The 22,987-nt window shown below is 56.9% G+C and overlaps 1 protein-coding gene across 3 annotated transcripts in view; it reads left to right on the plus strand.

The window, feature by feature from the left end:
* Positions 1 to 22,987, plus strand: part of LMX1B (LIM homeobox transcription factor 1 beta) — a 77,507-nt gene that overhangs the window by 51,301 nt on the left and 3,219 nt on the right. For all 3 annotated transcript variants that reach the window (XM_077768495.1, XM_077768497.1, XM_077768498.1), the window contains exons 3-4: positions 20,662 to 20,894; positions 22,745 to 22,926. In XM_077768495.1, the coding sequence (XP_077624621.1) occupies positions 20,662 to 20,894; positions 22,745 to 22,926 (415 nt within the window). The remainder of the gene's footprint in view (positions 1 to 20,661; positions 20,895 to 22,744; positions 22,927 to 22,987) is intronic.

The following is a 22,987-nucleotide window of genomic DNA, read 5'->3' on the forward strand; positions in this document are numbered from 1 at the left end:
TGCTTGGCTGTCACACGCATACAATGTATCAGCAAACATCCTGATACATATATCTTTGTGCACATGTGCTGCCTGACGGGAACTAGGCTGTAAACGCATTGGGCTGTGCTGCCCTGGGGGCACCCACTCAGAGCAGCCCAGGAAGCAGGTGGGTAAAGGGGGTCTGGAGCCCAGGGGAGAAAGAGGGGGGCTTGAAGGGTGAGTTGATGCTGCAGAACTGGAGGTGGTGGCTTGAGAGCTTTTGGCATCGAAGTGATCATCAACGCCATAAGAAGACAGAGCCCCGGGGGTCCTGGCATTTAAGAGATGGAGAACCAGGAGCGCCTGGGTGACGCAGTTGGTTAAGTGTCTGACTTTGGCTCGGGTCATGGTCTCACAGTTTGTGAGTTCGAGCCCCGCATCAGGCTCTCTGCTGTCAACACAGGCTGCTTTGGATCCTCTGTCCACTTCTGTCTCTGCCCCTCCCCTGCTGGTGCTTTCTCTCTCTCTCTCTCTCTCTCTCAAAATTAAATAAACATTTTGAAAAAGAGAGAGAGATGGAGAACCAGGAACTTGCAAATGTGTGAGGGGAGAGGCCAAGGCCATATACCTTCATAGTCTGCAGAAGGAAGGGATGGCTAAATGTGGCAAATGGCAGGGGAGGGTGTAAGCTTAGATGTCCAGCCCCTTGCACAGTCCTGGTATGTAATAGCTGTTCAGTAAACATTGACACTGGAAGGAAGGGAGGGAGGGAGGGAGAGGACCCTTGGGTCTGGAAGGTGGGGGTACTTTGAGCTGAATGGTGGTTTGGGAAAGTGAAGGAAGCTGCAGCCACGTTGATTGAGGAAGGAAGCACAGGGGGACACTTGGCATTGGTGGGTAAGGACAGAGTCTCCTCAGAGCATGGCTGGCCAGGAGACAGGAGGTGGGCTAGTTGGGGAGGTGAAAGGGAGCTTAGTGTCCTGGCAGGATAGGGCACAGAGGGTGAGGAAGGGACACCTTGGGGTTTGGGGTTTGGGGACAGAAACTCTTACTGAGGCCGAGGGCCTGCAGGGACCTCAGTATTGGGGGAAGCTCAGGCTTTGGAAGGGGTATGGGGACCACCTCCCGCGTGCTGTCCTGGGCGCTCAGCATTCACCAGCTCACTGTATCTTCACTGGAATCCTGCAAAGGCAGATTAGAACCTCCCGTTTGATAGATGAGGAAACTGAGGCTATGGAGGTGAAGTCACGGGCCCAAGGCCACAACCCTGAGATAAATTCACATCTTCCAGACTCCAGAGAAGCCCCACTGCTCTGTGACCCCAGCTCTCACCCCACCCAGGCCCAGTGCTTCACAAGGGATGGTCCCCAAGCAAGGAACAAGAAGCCCTCGGGCTCAGGTTGCTGGCTCCTTTGGCTCACAGTGTGGGGGAAGCATTTGCTTGTTTTCTTCCTTTGTTAAACCACCACAGATGCTTTACTGGGTAAAAGCACTCGGATGCAGTCAGACTTAATTGCCATTTAGAAACAGACACGGAGACTGTGACAGGCCTGGGTGCACCCCAGTCGAGGGGCTCTCTGAGCACTTCTGAGCAGCCCTGGCCCCAACAATGAGGGGAGAGGAAGGGCAAGCAGGGGTGAAGGGTAGGGAGGAGGAGTCTGGTTTGCACTGGCAGAGAAGATGGGAGGGCGTTCTGGGCGGCAGAGCCATAGGAGTCAAGGGTGGATACATGACAGTGTATGTGCCTGTATGTGTCCTGGGTAAGTAGAGGCATTCCGGTCCCTTGGGGTATATACCTGTGTCCATAGGTATATACATGTGTTATAGGCGTGTCTGTGTACTTGTGAGGCCACGTGGCTCTGGGGTTGGGGATCAGTTGTATTTAGGGCAGGGTGGAAAAGGGAGGCCATAGGAGCCCAAAGTCCCATCAGATCTGGGCACCCCACTTCCCTGCTCCTGCCCCCACCTCTGGGAATGACCCCCCAGCATCCCAGACCGTGAAGCAGGAGAGGAACCACCGTGGCCATGGCCCATGAGGTGGGGAGAGGCATGGGGAAGGGATGACACCTTCAGAGGAAGCTAAAGGCAGGGCTCCTGGGTCAGGGATTGAGGTCACCTGTGGGCAAGACCTTCCCGAGGGCCAGGGGCCAGGCCAGCCTTGCCCTGGACCTCAGCCTGACAGCTCTTCTAGAAACCGGGCCCTGAGAGGTCTCCCAAATCTGAATTCCCAAGAGTGTGTGTGTCCTGTGCCTCAGCCTTCCAGAATGCAGGCCAGCAGGACTGGGCTCCTAGAGCAGCCACCTGACCCTGGATCCAGGTGACACCCCTCTAAGGGGCAGTCCCTGAAATGACGCCAGCAGCCCTCCATGGCCAGACATATGCCTACGTGAGTAGAGGCAATGGATGTCCCCACAGGTAGAAGCGTGTGTGCATCTGTGTGTGCTCACAGGCGTATAAGCAGTTGTATGTGTGTCTGAACGTGGGAACTTGCTCGAAATTAGCCTGTAGGTATAGCTGTACGTATGTGCATGTGTTAGTGTGCACACTGAGTATGTGTGGGTGCACATGGGCGCAGACCCTCATATTTGTATGTGTGTCAACAGCAAGGTAGGGCAGAAATAGTTCGGTACGTGTGAGTGGCTATACATGCGTGTGTATGGGGCTGTCCACAGAGAGTGCCAAACCGCACGCAAGTATTGGCAGGCGTGTGTAGGTGGCTATGGGTGGGGGCCTGTAGACTACTGGCATGTGCAATCCAGGTGTGCGCACATGCGTGTGTACAGAGAGGTGTATGTATGGGTGAAGTCCTGTGAGCCCCGGCAGAAGTCTGTGGAACAAGCAAACTCACACGGGTAGTGAGTAGGCATGAGAATCAGGAGGCTGGTATACACGCAGACCTCTTCTCCCTAACCAAGCTAGCTGCTGCCACCATGCTTTCCTGGAGGGGCCCGCAGGACAGACAGACGTACAGCCAGAGGGCATCGGAGGTGGCAGGTGGGAGGCAAGCGAAGCATGAGGCAAGGGTACTGCCTCAACTGTCTCAGAGCCTGGCATCCCAGGCACAGCCCCCACACCCGGTTCACCCACGCCCGTCCTCAGGACGGGCCGTCCCTCCCAGTAAACCCAGCTCTGCTCGGCTACCACCCCCGGGCCGTGAGCTGGGGGGAAGGGCCCCGGCTCGGAAATCAGCCATAAATTTCTTGAGGTGCTTTAATTTTTTAAAAGCCCCACGTAGATGCTTTGCATTGCAAAAACCCACAAATATTGGCTAAATGAGGTGCGCCAGCAGAAGGCCTGGCCAGGCCCGCCGCCCTCCCCTCCCAGCAGCTGGGCCCAGGCTCAGCTGGGGCCCCTGGCCTGGCCAGCGGGGCCGAGGGGCCCATCTTTGTTTCGAGCAGGGCTCAGACTGCAGAGTGGCTGGGTAAATAGTCGTCGCAGTAATCACAGGCTGATTCCAACTAATTAAATCCTGCGCCAAGAGCCCACTCCAGCCAGTATCCCGAGAGGCCAGGAAAACACAGACACCCCAGACGGGGCTTTGCTCCAGGTCGGGTCTGGCTCTCTAATCCCGTATCTTTTGAAAGATAGGCGCGTCCCGGGATGAGGGGTCAGCGGGCCTGCCCTGCACCGAGCGGTGGAATTTTTCAATAACCAGCAGCTGGGTCACCAGGCACACAAAGGCAGTGTAATATCCTGTGGGCTTACGCAGGGAGAGAGCCCGGGCCGCACAGAGCCAGCTCCCTCCAGGCCCGGGGCGGTGGCCCCCCACAGCCCAAGCCCCCAGCAGCCAGCAGAGAGGCCACTGGGCCAGGCCTCTACTCGCCTCCCACCAGAGGGACAGAGAGAGCCTCAGTCGCCAGCCTCTGCTGCCCCTCCCCCCCACCATCCCCCCCAACCCCGGCAAACCTTGGGCTTCCAAGAAAATTCATCTTCCTTATTAAAAACCAGCCTTGGCGCTCTCAGGCCCCAGCTGTGGCGCTGAGGGGACCTGCCCAGGGCTGCTGGGACCTTCCGAGGGGCAGCAGACGCTCCTCACCTGGGGAGGCCACACCGCATAGGACAAAGGTCTCCCGCTCTGGAGTCAGAAGGGCCGAGGTTCAGATTCCAAGGGGCCTGTCCGCCCGAGGAGGTCCTGGTGGTGACCATGAGCAAGGCACTCAGTTGTGCCCCCTGAGAAATGGGGATCGACAATCAGTGGGAGATTATTGGGAGGATTAAATGAGACCCCGAGTCTGGCATGAAATGGATGGGGGCCCAGCACAGGTAGCTCTGTATTGTCTCCCTCCGGCCTCAGTTTCTTTAACTGTGTAATGGGGATCCAGGGCCTCCTTCACAGGCTGTGGGGAGAAGAAGGGTTTGTGCCCATGAGGGGCTCCTACACTGTAGAGGGCTGTCCTCAGTGTGAACCACACAGCACATGTGAGAGTGATTAGAAGCTGCAGAGACTCGGTTTATTTTATTTTATTTTATTTTTTTCCCAGAGAAACAATAGTTGCCCCCTCTCCCAAGTCTGGAATGCTTTACGCCCAGGGTCTGGGACCCCTCATTTAAATTGGCTGCGAAGGGACAGGCGCTGTGAGCCCTTGGAGGAGGTTGTTAGGGATGGAAAGCCGGGGCCCAGGAATTTACAATCCGTTACTTGAGAGGTGTCCTGCCTCCCCGTCACCCCATCCAGGCCTTCACAGACCCAGCATGTGCCGTAAAGATGTCACATTGGGTGGGGGTTGCTGAGGAGAGGTCCAGGACCTGGCCTCCCTGGGGGCAGGGGCGGGGGAGGGGGGGGCTGGGTGATGCAGAGCCTGGGACAGAATCCTGGCTTCACGGTGTCCCAGCTGGACAAGCGTGGATAAGAGCTGCCCTCTCCGCGCCTCAGTGCCCCTCGGTAAAGCCGGACGGGGATGCGGGGGCCCCACTACCAGCTGTGAGACCGGTGATGGCCTGGTGGTAGTGAGCTCCAGAGACCCCCTGGGGTACTTTGCAACAGGGACTTGGTCAAAATTGTGCCCTTCTCACTGCCCACCTGTGCCAGGCACCGCACTAGAAACTCAGCTCACATATAAGCAAGAGGCTCGTTACTGAATCGCACTGCCCTTATCTCTTATTTGAGGGTCTGACGCTTTGTGGTTGTGTAAGGCATGGCACAAGGCCTGGTGTCTCTCTGAGCCTCAGTTTTCTCATCTGTGAAGTGGCTGGTCATTTCCCCTGCTTTACAGGGCGGAGGGGAAAAGAGATAATGTGTAAGCTTCCCAAGGAGNAGGGAAGGGGCATTTGAAGGAATCCGAGGAGGGGAGTGGGGAAACGGATAAAGGGAGAGGGTGTGGCGTGCTGGTGGCTGGGCACTGAGGACACCTAACACAGCCCAGACCCACAGACAACTCAGCACCGGTGGGAGGGGCAGATATGAAAGCCACTTAGGAGACTGATAATAGGTCAAATGTGGGGACAGCTGTTGAGGGAGAGGGAGGACCCAGGTGTCACTCAGGCAGAGGTGAGGGTGGCTGTGGTGGCCTCAGGCAGAGGGAGACCAAGGAGGAGACACCAGTCTGGAGGACGGTCAATGAGGTCAGCTTCTCCTGAGGCGTGCAGAGTCCTGGGACACTGAAATGGAGCTGTCCAGGGGCCTGGCCTGAGGCTCAGAGGCCCGGATAGTCCCCACTGAGAACCGTGTCCGCCCTGAGCAGACATATTCCCAAGAAGTGATTTGAGACGGTGATGCTCCAGTCGCCCCAGTTTCTCCAGGTCCCCAGGCTTCCACTCCGTTTCTGCTCTTGGCAGAGAGTACGCGCTCTGGGAAGCATTGCCTGTGGCTCATGGTGACTGTGGCCCAGTTGGGCCAACCAGCCACTTCAGCCACCAACTCTTAGAGACACGGCCCCCCTTGCCAGCCCAGAGCTCTGCGCAAGGACATTTCCTAAGGTCAGAGAGGAGCATTTAGGAACCGGCTCGCTCAGGAGTGGAGGGTGCATCCCCAGTGCCCTGCCTGGGCGTGAGTGTGTGGCTGTGGGGGAGGGGAGCAGAGTAAACAGCCGCTGCCCTGTCCTCTCTGCGGCTGTGGCCAGGTACACAGGCCTGTTTGGACAGCTGCCTTGTCTGTCCGTCTGTTTGGGAGATGCTGGCTGATAGATGGGGGTGCACAGGCTGTTAACCCCTCAGTGCCTGCAGTGCCCCGTGCACACTGCCTCCTGCGGGCTCCAGCGGAGTCAGAGGGGGTCCTGGCCGCACTCCCCCCACGCCATCTCCTCTCTTGGGGGGCACCTTTAGCTCTGAGCCAGGGATGGTGGCAAAGCGACAAGGTGAGGAACCTCCAAGGCACGGACGTTCTGCCCCCCAACCCCACCAGGGAGCCAAGAGCCATGAAGGGCATCTCTTCCTGTGGTGACCAGGGACAAAATCTGACCCTCTGTCCAGAGCCCTCCTCCTCACCCCCACACCCATGCCCCAGGGAGCCTCCTCTGTGTTTATTTAAAAGCCCCCTGGCAGTGTTTCTCAGGGCTGCCCCCTCTTCACATACGCCAGCTCTGCCTGGAGTGGAGGAAGGGGGCTCAGGGCCACTAGCACCGGCCCCTCTGAAGAGCGAACAGGCAGACAGGGGGCTGGGGGCTGGCTGGGGCACAGGGCTCAGATCCAGAGAGCCTGACCTGGCGGCGAGATCCCAGACCCAGTGGTGAATTGGACACTGTGCAGGCCGAAGTGCAGTGGGACTGGGGAGCCGTGGACCTGGAGTCTTCCCGCGGTCCCCCGTCCGCTGCCACAGGTCCCCGTCTGTCACTGCTCTTCCATCTGGCGCGCTCCTGACAGGCAGCCCCCAGGGCTCCTCCCACCCACCCCAATGCCCTTTCCATTTTACNNNCCCACAGGGGTCCCCTCAGCTGCCCTCCCTGATTCCACTCTGCGATCCCCCACCCTTAGTCCCTGCTCCCCCACCAAAGTGATCTTTTAAAAATGTAAATCGTTCAAGCCACTCCCCACTTCAAACGTTTCAATGGCTTCCCGTGGCTCTTGAGATTAAGACAAAATCCTTTAAATGGCCCACAGGCCATCAGCAGGACACGGGTTAAATAAATTAGGGTTTGCCCTTACCGTAGAATGTCATGCTGCTGGAAGAGGAGGTGCTCCAGGCTAGACATGGAGTCCTCAGCAACAGTCGTGTGAGCGGGTGGGTGGGTACACAGAGAACAGTTTTAGAGTAAATTGGTGTTTATGCAAAAGAAAAAAAAAGTGGACAAAACCCCAACCAGTCCTCATTTAAAAAAAAAAAAAAAAAGTTGGGGGAGGCGAATACAGTATACACACAGGTGTCTATGTATGTGTTACGTATTTTCGACTATCTTCAGAAGGGGGCTCAAATGGTAGACTTGGGGTGCCTCTGGGTAGGGGTGGGGTGGAGGAGACCGCAGCCAACACGTTTTTGTACATTTGAATATTAAACCATGTAGTGCATTACGTATTCAAAAATAAATTCAATTATTTTTTTTTAAATAATACGTTTTTTTTAAGTTGGGGGGGGTCTGCAAGAACACTGCACCCTCACGCTGGCTCCTGGCACTCTGCAGCCTCCTCTCGTTCCACACGCACTCTCTGCGCCCTTTCTTTCTGGTTAATTCTGTCGTGTCTTTGGGCCTTTGCATTCACCGTTTCCTCTGCTACCTGGTCTGTCCATCCTGGCCTGGCTGATTCTCCCTCCTCCGTCTATGCCAAAGCCATCTTCAGGGAAGTCTTCTTTAATGCACCCCCAGCCCCCAGGCTGGGCTGGATCAGGAGCAATTGTGTCGCTTTTTCTTTCTTTTTAATTTTTTAAAATGTTTGTTTATTTTTGAGAGACAGAGAGCAGGAGCAGGGGAGGGGCAGAGAGAGAGGGAGACACAGAATCTGAAGCAGGCTCCAGGCTCTGAGCTGTCAGCACAGAGCCTGACTCCGGGCTCGAACACGTGAACCATGAGATCATGACCTGAGCTGAAGTCGGATGCTCAACTGACTGAGCCACCCAGGTGCTCCATCTTTCCAGTTCCCTTCTTCCTCCTCAGCATGTAGGTCCGTGTGGGCTGAGCCCACTTCTGGCTTGGTCACAACTGTCCCCAGTGCCCAGCACTGAGCCTGACACACAGTATTTGGGGGAATGGGTGAACCAGCAGAGAGGAGAGGATGCCCGGAGAATTCCGAGGAGGGGGCTGTTGCCATGGGGTGGGGAGGTGCCTGCCCACCCAGGCCTTGAAGCACAAGAAGGCTTTTGCCAGAGTCACAAGGTGACGGTGCTCCAAGCAGCTGGACTTCTCCAGCAATCTGCCTGCCAGTCCCCACTGCCCCATACTCTAGCTGTGGTCTTGGGCAAGTTACCTCTCTGAGCCTCAGTTTGCTCCTCAGCAAAATGGAGTCATTGGCAGTGACCTCTCCGAGTGACTAGGGGCAGGGTCCCCAAATCCCACCGGGAAGGCGTGCACACAGTCGGTGCCGAATAAATGCCGGGGGACCTGCTGCAGGCACAGGGAAAGGGTTAAAGCCGGGCGTTTTTTAATTGTCAAATGACTGCGGGCGATTAGCGCTGGCAGCTTCCTCAATAATCGCTCTTCTCTGTACCTGCTGGGAGCTTAATTAAAAAACAAAGAGGCTCAATTTAAAGGCCATTACTATGCTAATGCGGCCGGGCGGGCGGTGATTAAGCGGCTCCGGCAGGCGGCTGGGGCGGGGCGCGGGGCGATCAGTTACCCACTAAATGGACGNGAGCCCAGCCGGCCAAGGAGGCGGTCTCCCAGCGTCTCCTCTTACTCCCTATCAAAGGGTTGGGCTGCGGTTAGAAAATAATGGCAGCCACACCTCCAAGGGCTTCCTCTTACAGAAGAATTTCCCCTCCTGCTGCCCACCAGCCTCCAGGCCTGCTGCCTGGGTGCGCCCACCTCTCAGGTTAACCCCCCAGGCCACTGGGCTGGGGAACATGTTCTGCCCCCGCACTATGACTCTGTCCTGGCACCCACAGGTCTCAGGTCCCCAACCCGTGCGTGGGACATTTGCTCCCCTGTCCCCAAGCCACCGTCCCAGCCTCTCAGGTGAGAATGTGGCGGTTACCAGCCAGGCTAACCTGGGATGCGGCCCTGCCTCTACCTGATCAGTTGGGTGAGCTGTGTAAGCAAGGGACTCTTACCTGCCAGGATGGTCATGAGGTTCACCTACAGGGGAGGCCCCTACAGGAGGGCAAGAGCTACATGCGAAGCTCTGAGCACAGGGCCGGTCTGGTTCCTGTGAGTCTGACATTTAGTAACTAGGGTAGGGGTCAAAAACTTGACTGCAAGAGCACAGGTTGGTGGGGGGGGAAAGGGGGGGCGGTACTTAGTCCAGATCTCATGAGAGAGACTGGTCAGCGAGGCCCTCATTGACTGGGCTGACAAAGTTAATGTCAAATCTCTGGCTACATTACGAGGAGTATAGGGGTGGGGAACAAGGGAGGGGATGGCTCTTCTTGCCCCTGGAGGACCAAGTTGCTGAGTGCTAGGCTTTAAGGGCTATTTGGACAAACTCAATCTCATGACCACAGTGTGGAACCTGGGCAGAGGGGTTAACCTGGAGAAGGAGACGTCAAGAGAAGGATCACTATCTTTGAGTCTCGGTCCCAGCTGAAGCTAGACATTTGCACCCAACATGTGACACTGACAAGTCTGTCTTGACTCCATGGTTTTGCCCCTGAGCATGTTTTCATTGACGACCTGATAAAAACGTGTGGTCGTAAACTTGAGTCGTTTTGTTTTGTTGGTAACGTGCAAAACCACCCTGCCTGTGCCTGGGGGATGCGTTGACCAGGTAACTTAACCAGTACTAAATACAACTGGCAACGGTGAAACGACCCAGGGTAAACCACGTCACTGGCTACAGATTCACGGGCCAGATCTTGCTACTCAGGAAGATGCAGTTGGAGCACAGGCGTGATGGTAGAGCAAAACTTTATTGAAAATTTTTCGTGGGAAATAATTTATCTCAATGAAAATAAGTTCAGGAAAATAAAAATGGCAAAGGAAAAAGTTGTAAATTATTTAACTGCACTAGAAAGAAAATTGATCAAAAAATTAAATTGTCTTAATGGAGTTCATTCCAGGAAACACTTACTCAAAGGAAGTTTATCAGTGTTGTTATAATCCTAATTAAAATGCTGTGGGCTGCATCCAGGGGGTCCAAATCCTTGGGGTCAGAGTGATGGGGCCAGAACATCAGCTGGTCAGCGTTAGACTGTCCAGGGTGCCTTGGGCTTCTCCTTCTGAGGACGTCCTTTCCCTTGGGAAGCCCTTTTCCCCACTGCACCAAGAGCTCACGGAGGGAAAGTGCCCCTGTATCTTGTTCCCCACTGATCCCTCATCACCTAGCACGGTGCGCGGTCATGGTCATGGCGGGTGTCTGGTCAATGCTTACAGAATCAACAAGTCTTGCAGAGAAAGCCTTACAAGGCAGTTTCTGCTCTCAAAAGGAGGAGATGTGGCACAGAGCAAGTGCCCGAATATGTGTTGAATGGCTGGCTGCATGCATGGGTGCAGTGGATGGATGGACTGAGAAGGGAGCTGGGTGGGAGATGGGTGGATAGTTGGGCAGGTGGGTGGATGGATGGACGGATAGCAGGCTGAGTGACTGTGTGAGTGGGTGGGTGGATGGACGGACAAGTAGGTGGGAACAAAAGAAACCTGATCTGTCCTCTTTAGCCCAACATTCAAGGCTACCAGCCTGACCCTTCTCCTTTCTCACTTCAACATGACTGACCCACTGTCTCCATAACCCTGAAAACGGCCTCCATTTTCTTCATACCTTTGCTGTTTTTCAACCTCTCCTTTGCAGAATGGCCTCCCGGCTTCTCTGCCCCTTTACAACAGAGGTCAGACTCTGGAATCAGGCACATGCCTGTTCCCATCCCAGCCCGACCACTTCCCCCTTTCAATCCTTTGCATTCTTCATTGCCCCTTCCTCCAGGAAGTCTTCCAGGACCCCAGCGCCACCCCCTCCCTCTCCCCACTCCCACCCCTCCCTCAGTGTTGCACCTCTTTAGGCCCTGCCCTGGATCTGGCAGCCCTTCCTGGGCACATGGTGTGGGCCTGGCCTGTTCCGCCCACTCAGGACCCTGGAGAGAAACCCAAAGGCCTCTGCATCCCCTGGTGCAGTCTTTTCCTGTTCCACCTGCATGTCTGCCCCTGACCTCTGTAACCTCCCAGCCCAGGTCCTGGGCCCAACAGCTCTGAGCTAAGAGAGCAAGTGCGGAGCCATTCCAAGTGGCAGGCAGGGAGGCAGAGGCGGAGGCAGGAGAAGGCCTCAAGCACAGGGGAGGTCCAGGAAACCACGCAGTGACCCAGGGGGAATGAGCAAGAGCCCTGAGCTCCCGGCCCAGCTCCGATCCCAGCTCTGACGCTGGGCAGCTGTGTTCCCTCTCTGAGCATCACTTTCCTGCTCTGTGGAAAGAGTGGTAGTGCCTGCCTGTAAAGGGTCTTATGGGGAAGGGGTCGGTGCACATAAGATACAGGACCCAGTATGGAGGAAACGGTAAATTTTAGTGAGTAGTAACCGTAACTATGACTGCTGGGTTTGGCACCCAGGAGCTGGTGACTCGATGAGAATGGGTGAAGGGAACCTGGTGTCAGCTCAGTGAGCCAGTGGGAGGAGAAGGCTCCTACTATGAGCTCAGCATAGGGCCTGGCTCGTAGTAGGTGCTCAATGAATGTCAGGAGGATGAATGATAAAGAGGATCACCAGTGAATTGAATTCATCAGTGAAGGGCAGCAGACAGAGGGAAGAGCTTCAACTCCTTCAACTCAAAGGTTAATAAAAGTAGCCTGGCCCAGGCTAGGGGGTGGGAAGGGGCATGTGGGAGGGTGGCCGGAGACACAGGACACCCTGCCTTCCACCTGCCCCGCCCCACACCGCTGTCCCTGCCTGAAGTCACTAGGAGAGGTCCGACCCCCAGAGAAGCCCCAGTACCCCCGCTGGAAAAGAGCCTCCTGAGGCAGAGGCTGGGCCCTGCCTCCACCCACTGCAGGGGTCATAGCCCCAAAGGTGAGAGGCCGGTTGTCAGGTGCCAAGCTGTGTGCACACAGCAACTTACTCTTAGGAGTCTGTGTGTGTGTGTGTGTGAGTGAGTGAGGGGGTGGTCGCAGGGAGAATCTTGGCAGCTCTCAAACAGCGTCTCCAGCCGGGGCCTCTCTCTGAACTCCAGACTGATACATGCAGCTGCCCCCTAGACGCATCCACGTGGCTGTTAGAAGGCAGCTCACACGCAACTCCCTTCCTGGTTCTCCCCTCCCCCACCTGGCCTCAGTCTCCGTTTCATTTACTGGCAGCTCCATCCTCCGCGTTGTACGCGCCCCCAGATCACGCGTCGGTCCTCCCTCTGCGCATCCTCTGGTGTCCCTGTCTACCTGCAAACCGCATCCCACGTCGGACTGCTGCTCAGCACCTCCCCGGGTTTGCGCAGACAGCGTCTCTTCCTGGATTATGCAGACAGCCTCCCAACTCATCTCCCGGCTCCCACCCCCACCCCCTCACAGCTGCCCCAGGAACCTGGTTCAGATGTCAGCCAGATCACATGCCCCCTCTGCTCGAACCTTCTCACAAAGCCGAAGCCCCCCAAGACGTGCACCCTGCTTCTACCCGCACATTCCAGCTCCCGTTCCTGTCGCTCACCTGGGTTAGCCACGGGCCTCCTTGTCATTTCTCCAGCAGCCTCAGGGCCTTTGCATTTGCTGTTTCCTCTGTCGGGAAACTTTTCCCCCCAGATATCAGTAAGGTCTCTGACTGCCCTTCTTAAAAGCCCTGGCCATCCCCATTGTGCTTTCCCCTCATTTTTCTTCATCATGTTGTCACCAGTTGTTACACTCGGAGTGCTTCGGATTTATCTGTTGCCTGTCCCCACACCCATTAGAATGGAAGCTGGGGGTGGGGATGGGGGTGGGAGGGGCCAGAGCTCACTGCTCTATCTCCAGCCTCCAGACAGTGCCTGGCACACAGTAGGCACTACATAAATGTGTGTGGACTCACCGAGTGTCTGCCCGGCCAGGCTGGCCCCTGGATGGTACCTGGGNGCCGCCGCCGCATCAAAGCAGATGTTTGCAGCTGGTTTGAGTTGGATCCCCATCAACAGGCCCCTTTTTGTCTCAAAATAAAAAACAGCTACGCCCGGAATGATAAGGACGCGGCAGGCACGTGGGGGAGATGTCAACGAGTCGGGAGGGAGGAGGCCAGGCGGCTCCCTCTGCCTGCTCTCACCCCATCAGCTCCTGCAAGTGACAGGCAAACTCTGGCGGGGCGGCTGGACCCCCAAGACCGCCTAGGGTCCGGTCCGCAGGGCCCCTGTGAACTCCAGCTCTTCTCTCAATGGGCATCATCACAGACGTCACAGCCCTCCAGCAGTAGTAACGCCGGCCCCTGTGGGAGCGCTTACTGTAGAGGAGCCTGTTCTTAGTGCTCTGGGACCGGTCCATCCTGGGGTCCTCCCCCGAGCCTCTGAAGGAGCTGTGGCACTGGCACCGAGAGGCTAAACACACCCTAGTGATTACCTGTAAGGTGGGGGCTGTGGTCCTTGCCCCAAGGTCAGACAGTAAGCGGCAGAGCTGGGATTCAGACTCTTCAGACTTCGGGACCAGCTTCTTAATGATTGTCATGTCCCCTTTTCCACGAAGTCCCCAGGCCTCTTCCAGATTGACCGCCATGGCTTTGTGTGCCCCCCAGCTTGCCAGGCGTACCCTGTCAAGGCACTTGCCATGCTGTGGCAGCCACCTTGGGACCAGATTTGGTCTCTTTCCTCAAGCATCTTGCATGAGCCTGTTTCAGAGTCAGCCTCCCTGGGTGTTGGCTGGGTGAACGTGAGAAGGTATAGCCTGTGGGCCAGAGGGCTGTGGTTCCTTCCGCACCCGGGGAGGGTTTCCAGGAGCTGTGGCACTTGGGTCTGGAGAGACCCGAAAGGAAATGAGGCCCAAATCTGCCGTGACCCCAGTGTGGCCCTTGGTAAGGATCTGACAGAAGCCTATACCTCGGAGGCACAGACAGACAGACAGACAGGGAGAGCACAGACCCAGTGATGTGGTTGAGGGCCTCAACATGAGGAAGAGAAGGCTCCAGAGCCTGTGTCCCAGCACCATGGTGAGACTCAGACTGGGGAAGGAGTGGATGTACACTTGCCAGGATGCCCACTGTGCCAGTCCCTGGGCTAGACCCCCTCACACGGGCTAAAACTCACTGATTCTCAATCACCAGGTGAGGGAAAGATCAACACCCCCTTTTCACAGAAGAGGAAACTGAAGCTCAAAACAGGGATGGGTGTGACCCCGGGCCACTTAGCTGGTGCCAGAGATGTGAAAAGTGCACCTTAGTCTAAGCCCAGGGGGCTGCCAGAAAGCTCTCGGTGAGCAGGAGGTGGGAGGGACACAGGATAGAGAATGGATCGGTCCACCTTGAGCTAGGTGTCCGGGCCTTGCCCCATCACTATGGTCATGGGAGTCACTGAATAGTGACCCGGCCCTCGCACCCAGGGCTTTCCCTGTGCACTAGGGATGAGGCTGCAGTTGGACTCTGGCCCAACAGGGAGTGTGTGAAGAACTTAACCAACGTAGAAGTTAGGACTTTGGACTCCCGCCTGTATAGTGGGCCATGGGGCAACATCAGTGAGTTCACTTGTCCTGCTCTCTGGCGGCATTCTCAGTCTTCTGGAAGTGGAATATCCAGTGTTCTCTTGTCCTCCCTGGGCTGTCCATTTCATTTCTCACCAGGTTATTCATTCAATCAACAAACACTCGCTAGTCACGTCCTCAGTGCCAGAACCCAGCGTGGGATGGGTGTGTGTGAATTAGACCCAGTTTCTGATTTCTAGGTCAGTGAGGGCTTCAGACCCACAAATACCTAGGTCTCAGGGAAGGCTTCACAGAAGAGATTACCTTTGAATTGGGTCTTGAAGGATGAAGAGAAGTTCAACAAGAAGCAAAAGGGGGGAAGGAAGACAAACTTTGGGGGCAGATGGAATTTTAAGTGTTAAGGCGGCAGGAAGGACTTGCTGTTTTCAGGGAGCAATGAGATCCCTGGTGGCTGGAGCAGAAGCTCTGAAGCCAGGTGTGACGGGGCTGGAGTAGAGCCTTGAGTGCCAGGATGAGGTCTTGGGACTTATCCTGAAAGTGTTGGGCACTCTTGGACTGAGGACCTAGTGAGGGGCTGCATAGACGGTAGAATGCAGCGATGGGGTATAGGAGCGGCAGTATAGTGAGGAGGAGATGGCAGGGCTTCCCCTCAGCGAGAATGGTGAACAAGTGCCAGAAGTCTTAAAGAAATGATAAGGTGCCTACTTACTGAGCCTGCCTCACGGTCCCCAGCTATTATCCCCATTGAACAGATGGGGCCACTGAGGCTCAGAGAGAAGAGGCTTGTGTGTGGTTCCTGTGCTAGGAAGTGACAGAGCCAAGATTCCAAGCCTAATGCTTCTGGAGTCTGAAACCTGGGGCTGAAAACCTGCAGGGAGAGGCTGGCGGGTCCCCAGGACATTAAGAAGCCAGTTTTATTGGAGGTAAAAGAATCAGATCTACTGCATTGCCTCTCTGCAGTTGTCAGTGGCTTAAGAGAAATTAATTAATCAGATTTGTAATCCATGTTTAAATGCTCCAGAAAAAAATTGGTTTTCAGAGTTTTGTTTATTAGCTTTATGAATTTAATAAATTGAACATTAAACAAATAAACCAATAAAAAACTCCAAGGAGATGGAGATGTGTTCTCATAGCCAGGGACTCTTCAAGGGAAGGACATCCCTAAAAAGGGAATTTCTTACTCCAAAATCACAGATGATTCTAGCAGAGGGAGGATGTGTTTGTGACGGGGAGATCTTCGCTTTGGTTAAAGAGAAACCCACGCAGCTGCACGTGGGTGCTGGGCCAATGCTGAATAATGAGAACTTGGGGCATTCAGAGCCTTGAGGACAGACAGATATGGGGATGGTACCCCCAGCTAAGGTCAAGGGTGAATGATGGGAAGAATGTACCCGAATGCGCTTCAATGTACTTGAATGCACAAAGCATGGAGGGAGTATATGTGGGGCTGCCATGTGACCTTGAACCTGCCCTCTGCACTTTGGTGTGCTCATCTGTAAAATGGGAATGGAAGCAGTGTCTTCCTTTTAGGGTTCTTCAGGGACTTAATGAGGTGATGCAGAGGATGATAACTGAGCTCATTCACAGTGGTGCGACAGACTACAGAGAATGAGCTGTGAGTGCTGTGTCCAGCTCAGGCCAGACAGAAGGTAGAAGGACCCAGAGCCTGGGTGGTCATGATGGGGAGGCTTGGATGGGACCTGTAAACCTGATGTCCGGAAAGCTGCTCCCAGGAGTGGCCAAGACCTGCTGAGGTGACAGCAGGGGCGCCAAGGAACAAGAGAAAGGCAGATGGCAGTTCTGTGGGGTGGTGCCTTCTTCGTGCCAGACCAGGGCCAAGGGCTTTACATGCAACAGGCCCTTCCAACACCCCTGTAGGTAGGTACCACCGTTCCCAGTTCATAAATGAAGAAACTGAGGCTCAGAGAGGTTGAATGTCTTGATCAAAGTCCCACAAGGAAAAGGTGAGGGACCCATGGTGGGACCCTGGGCTGCCTGTCCCCCAACACATACAGTCTTCCCAGGCCAGGTTGGGGGGCTCCCACGGACCGGGCTGTGGCTGGCAACCAACCTGCCCTCCCTCACAGGCGGGACAGGCCTGTATTGGTTGGGTCAACGAGCATTCCACAAACATTTGTTGCTCACCTTAGTGTGTACGGGGCCTTGTGCTCAGCTCCAAAGACAAAGGTGACCCTGGGGAAATGGACCTGGAAACGGATGAAGTGGAGTCCTCAGGATAAATACTAGAGTGGGGAAGGGCTGCGAGGGTGAGGAGCTCAGCCAGGTGGACATCTGAGACTGTAGAGGAGAAAGGGGGGCTTCCTGCAGGAAGGGATAGCTAAGCTAAATCCTTCAGAATACACAGGTGTTTGGTTGTCAGAGGTTGGGGGCGGGAGGAATGGTGTTCTAGCCCTAGGGACAGCGGGAGGAAAGGATTGGCAGTTTACATGGACAATGAGGGTGGGGGTGGGGGGTTGCCAGCGAGGCTGTGTGCCTGTGGTGTGGCCATGAGCTGCCCTCCGCATTTGGAGCTTGGAGACTGGGGTGGGGGTGCGGGGAGCCCGCACAGGGGATTGGCACTGAGAGGGCCGGCAGCTGGAGGGGAAGCCACAGGTGGAGGCAGAGCCTCAGAGCCTCCCCATGTCACCCCACCATCCCCCGCCACCCCCCAGGCCAGCCCCATCCTGGCCTGTTGGCCCTAGTGTGGGAAGCAGAAACATACCCATCTGGCACCCCCCATGCAATTCTGGGGAGTGAGAACTATTGTCCCCATCTTGCAGGTGAGGACACAGACCCAGACTCACCCAAGGTCACGGAGACGGTGAGTGGCTGAGTCGGGATTGAGATCATGACCTGGGCTCCAAATCTAGTGCCTTGGGTACTAGCAAGGCCTTTCTTTAGCTTCTGGCTTTGGGACTCCTGTGGGACAGGAAGGCTCAGAGCTTCTCAGCCAGAGCAACTCTCACTCTGTCGGTATTTGCCGCCTCTGTGCAGCATTGCCGGAGAGGCCCTGGCCTCAAAGGGCCTGCTCAGCTCACTGACCTCTTCTGTGTTCACGGCTTATACACTGACAACTCGCTGCATCCTCACATGGAGAAGGAGACAGTGTTGTTGTTCAGCCCATTATACAGATCAGTAAGCTGAGGCTCAGAGAGCAGAAATTAGTTGTGCAGTCACTAGCCAGGGAGTGGTGGAACCGAGCATTGAAACCAAGTCCATCCGATGCCCCTGCCATTCGCCTGTGGCTGGGACTGCCTCTCAATGGCCAGTTCCATGGGTCCTTCATGATGAGAGGGTTTGAAGGCAGGAGAGGGGCTCACAGAGAGGAGGGGACCCCCTGGTGCCCCCAGCCCCTCCCACACATGTGTTGGTAGCGCTCACCCCGGCTTGTAGACAAAAGGCAGCCCCATAATTGGGAGCGAGTATTTCATGCATCCCCCCCTGATGTTTTATTGGGTAGAGAGATGCTTGGAGACCAAACGGATGGCACATTCCGTTTATAAAGTGTGCGCAGTTTGTTTTATATCCCGAGTTTTTGCAATCTAGATAACAGATGATGCCCCGAGTGGCTGGCGCTGCCTCCGTAATGGCGGCACTGAGCCTTTGGAGAAGTATTAATAATAGATTGTGTTGATGAGTTTGGAGAAAGTAGCAATCGACCCCCTGCTGCCAAGGCATTAGCACGGCTGCTCTGAATGCAGCTTGCGTGGTGGCAGTGCCTGCGAATGCAGGTCACCCCTCCTGTCACCCCCCCTCCCCTACCTAAGAGGGCCTCCTGTCTGGGAGCCGCCCAAGGCGTGCTGACCCTGGCAGAGATGCAGCCGGCGCCTGTCTGCTCATAGGCTGCTGAGGCTGGGCTGCAGAACTTAGCATGGCACCTAGGTCAGGAGGTAGAATTGTGGGGGAGGGGAGAGAGGGGCAGCGAGGAGGGCAGAGCAGAAGCATCTTTCATGTCAGGGCATCAAGTTCTGGAAACCTGGCTCCTTCCCCAACGCCTTGGCAGAGCCGGACAGCCAACCAGATAACTAGGGGCCCCGGCTTGCAGCTGCTGTGGACAGTTGGGTAGGTTGTACCCTGAACAAAGGAATCCAGCCAGAGAGCCAAATGGGAGCTGAAATCCAGCTCACGTTCCCCTTGCAAAGCCATGTACTGTGTGGGCTAGTGGGGTCCCGTCACTCACCTGCTTTGCAAGCACTCACCGAGCCCTCCTCCAGGGTCACATAGAGCCACATCCCGCCTCGTGGGACCCTTGTAGAGTTGGAAGCTGACCTGTGCTGCCACTGTGATGTGATACTTATTTACCAAGCTGTGTGCGCAGTCTCATCGACTCCTGACAACAGCGCTTTGGGGGAGGTCCTGTTGACATCTCCGTTTCACAGTACAGGGAACTGAGGCCTGAGAGAATCTCAAGGGAGCCTATAGGAGGCCGCTTCCCCCTGACTGGGACATCAAAGAAGGCTTCCCAGAGGAGGTGGCATTGCAGTTGGGCACTGCAGGATGAGTAGGAGCCCACTCAGTAGCATAGAGGTGGGTGGCAGGGGTTGCTGGGGATGCCCCCAGTGTGAGGGGCCTGGCCAGTGCCAGGGCAGCGGGCAGAGCTCGGGTTGGCCCTGTCCAGCGCGCCCCACTCCCTCATCGTGGGCGCTGCTGATGGCAGCCCCGGGAAGGAAGGCAGGCCGAGTGCCTTGCATTTATGGCCATTTCTGTTCCAGAACCGATTAGTAGAGAATTGCAGCTGTAATCCGTGCCTGTGATGGCGGGCCATAAAGAGGAATGGGATGTGCACAGCGCTCCCAGGGTGGCGCCCGCAGACGTGGCCCAGGGACGTGGGGAATGAAAAATGGTTTTAATTCCCTCCCAGCAGCAATAATTTGATTCTTCATAAATTTTTCCATCAAAGTGTTGTTGAGGCTGAGTTCCCACAGAGCAGGGCACGTGACGGGGAGGGAGGAGGCGGGAGGAGCGGTCAGTAGGTGAGGGCAGGGGAGGGGCCGGGCTGCTCAGACCTTTCTGCCCACGCTGGCTGGAGGTATAGAGACCCCCGCCTGGCTTTGTCTCCAGAGAAGGAAGACAGATCCGGTTCGTCATGTTTTGGAGGGGGCCGGATTAGGCCCAGGCTCCGCGTCGGCCCCCATCACTTACTACCTTGCGACCCTGAGCAAGGGACTCCGCCCCTTGGCACCTCAGTTTCCGTATCTCTAAGATGGGATTCGTGTTCATTCCCATCTCACAGGGTTGTTGCAAGGATTAAGTGCATTTCTGCCTACGGAGTGCTTAGAACAGCGGCTGGCACGCTGAACGTGCTCAGTGAATTTCTGCCCGTGATAAAGATACTCAAGCTGAAGTGAGGCATAAGTAGGTAGGTGTTAGCTCAGCCAACAGGGAAAGAACGTGTGGAAAGGCCGGCTGAAGGTGCCCTGGAGAAGCTACAGGCGGTTGCCTCCGGCCGTGGCCTGGGGGAGCAAAGGCAGGAAGAGAAAGAGACAGGATGCAAAGGGCCTTGAGGCACCAGGGAGTCCTGCAGGAGCCCGGAGCAGGGAAACAGCAGGAGCGGATGCGTGTTGTAGACAGCTCCCTCTGGCTCTCATCCTGGAGGATGAATTGAAGGGTTAGAGGGGCCGGGAGCCCAGGATGGGGACTAGGGCAGCTGCCCAGGCAGGAGAGGAGGGGCGTTGCTTGGGTGGTGAGTTGGACAAGGCCAGGGATTGCTTGGATGTGGGAGAGAGGGGGCAGCCAGGAGGAAGCGGAGCAGGTCCTGGAGCGAGGGTAGACCTGCCTGCCCTTTTCCGGGCAGGACCACCTGGCTCTTGGAGAAGGTTGAGCCTGACCTTGTGCTCTGCCCTCTAGTGGCCACTGTGTCTCTGAGCAGGAAAGACCCTGAGCTGACACACCCAGCTGGGCAGGATGCCCATCTCCCCCCCAGCCCCCACCCTCCGGGGCCACCAGGGCCCTGAGAGTCATTGGAGGAGGGCTACAGGCCCCTCCCACTCTCTGGCTCTGTGCCTAGGATGGGTCTCTCCCACCTGGGGTGGAAGGCCAGGGTGGCAGGTGGGAGCGGCCGGCCCTTGATGGGACCCCTGAGCCTAGCCAGTGTGCCCACACTGTGCACCTGCAGGCTCTTCGCAGCCAAGTGCAGCGGCTGCATGGAGAAGATCGCCCCCACGGAGTTCGTGATGCGGGCCCTGGAGTGTGTGTACCACCTGGGCTGCTTCTGCTGCTGTGTGTGTGAGCGGCAGCTACGCAAGGGCGACGAGTTTGTGCTCAAGGAGGGCCAGCTGCTGTGCAAGGGTGACTACGAGAAGGAGAAGGATCTGCTCAGCTCCGTGAGCCCCGACGAGTCCGACTCTGGTGAGCCATGGCGGGAGCTGGGGGGCAGGCGGCCGGGAGGGGGCCCCTGCCGGCGAAGGGCCTTAGCTCTGCACAGACGGCACACCCGCATCGCATGCATATGGTGCTGATGTGTTCACCTGGCCATGTGCCATTACCTGACACCCCCAGGCACGCAGATGCACACGTGGACACTACCACATGTCGTGTACCAGCGTGTGTGCCTATGACGACACATACGCGTGCGTGCACGCATGCACATATAATGCATGTGTGGATACCCATGCCAGGAGTGTATATACATGGACGTGTGTGCATGTGTAGACCTGTGCTTAGATGCCCACGCATGCACAAGCCCACATTCAGGAAGACACACGTGCTCATGCACTTAAACACACACACATGTGCGTGCATGACCCAGCACGCACATCACACATGCACTGAGCAGCTCTGCATGTGGCCACACACGTTTTTCCACATGCTCACACCTGCACACTCACGCACACACCCTGCTGTCTGGCCCACCGCCCTCACCCTCTCTGTCCCTGACGCGGCCTCCACCACCGCGCGGCACCACAGGTCTCTGCCAGCACCGGGTCTGCAGGCTGGTGGCGGCGAGAGGCGGGGATCTGACGCGTCCTTCGTCAGTGAGGAGCAGCAGCCTGAGCTGTTGTTTCCCCTCTGGGTGGGGCCCCGGGGCCCTCTGTGGTGCAGGGAGAGGCCCTGTTTCCTGGGACGAAGGCACCCCTCGCCTCTGCTCCAGCCTCCAGAAGGACTGTGCCAGCTTCGAGCCCTCCTGGAGAAGGGCGGGTACGGGAGAGGAGGAAGGAGTCTTAGAAGGGAAAAGCCAGGGAGAAGGCTGGTGCCAGGTCATGCCAGGGTAGCGGGGAGCACTCGAGCAGAGGGTGCGGAGAGGAGATGCCCTCGTCTGCTGAGCCCTTTGGGGTAACCTAGAGCCCACGGTCACCAGATCCGCCCATCTGGAAGAGCTTTGTTACTGTTGGGGCCCTTGGAGGAAGTAGTGAGCCTCCCATCCGTCTGTCCCTCTGTCCACCCACGGGCAGGGCACCCTGGAGGCTGCCTGGACCCTTACGGCGGAGCAGACAGTGGCCAGGTGCCTCGGGCCCATTCATATGGAGCCTGGGAGGGGGTGTTGGAGGGAGGAGCCCCGCCCCCTCCACAGCGGGGGCGGCGGGGGGGGGGGGCTGCTCCTGCTCTGAGGAAGATGAGCCTGGGAAGAGGAGTCCAGTTCAGACTCAGGGGCCGCAGGAAGCACATGGTGTCCATCTGGGCCGGCATCTCCAAGGCTCACACCTCTGGGGCCTGGAAGTGGCTGTGTGCATGCTGGGTGTGAGTGTGTCTCTGGGCGAATACAGTGCATGCGTGTGTGTGTGTGTGTGTGTGCACGTGCGTGTTTGTGTGTGTGTGTGTGTGTGAATATGTCTTCAGGCTGCGTGTGCCCAGTCCTCTGTGGACCCATGTGCCAGTGTGCCTGTGCATATGCAGCTGTTTGAGTGTGTAACTCGTGGTGGGGAGGAGGTGCTGTGGTCATGAATACTCCTGTGTGAGAATGTCTGGGGGATGTCATCACCTGACATTTCCTGGTCCCTGGAAGCTTCAAGGAAGACGCCCCCCTCCCCCGGAGTCCCCGCTCTGGGTCCTGGCGCCCGCTGGCCCTGGTCTCGTGCAGTGGGTTTTCTCTAAGGCCGACATGCTGGGCTGGGGTCTCCAGAGTGCAGGGGGGTGGAGAAGAGGGGGGCCAGCCCTGGCGGGTGTTGGCTGCAGGCAATGGGATCCCAGCAGGCAACAGCCTACGGGTGCAAGGCTGAGAGCCGCGTACAAAGCTGACGGGCCGGGTATGTCCTCCGCAGTGAAGAGCGAGGATGAGGATGGAGACATGAAGCCGGCCAAGGGGCAGGGCAGCCAGAGCAAGGGCAGTGGGGACGACGGGAAGGACCCCCGGAGGCCCAAGCGACCCCGGACCATCCTTACCACGCAGCAGCGGAGAGCCTTCAAGGCCTCCTTCGAGGTGTCCTCCAAGCCCTGCCGAAAGGTGAGGGGCCGCCGGGGTGGGCGGGGCTGCTCCCCCCCTCCCCCTGCCGGCCCAGCCAGTG

This window comes from Crocuta crocuta, unplaced genomic scaffold, assembly GCF_008692635.1.
Source record: "Crocuta crocuta isolate KB4526 unplaced genomic scaffold, BGI_CrCroc_1.0 scaffold35, whole genome shotgun sequence".
Lineage (NCBI taxonomy): Eukaryota > Metazoa > Chordata > Mammalia > Carnivora > Hyaenidae > Crocuta > Crocuta crocuta.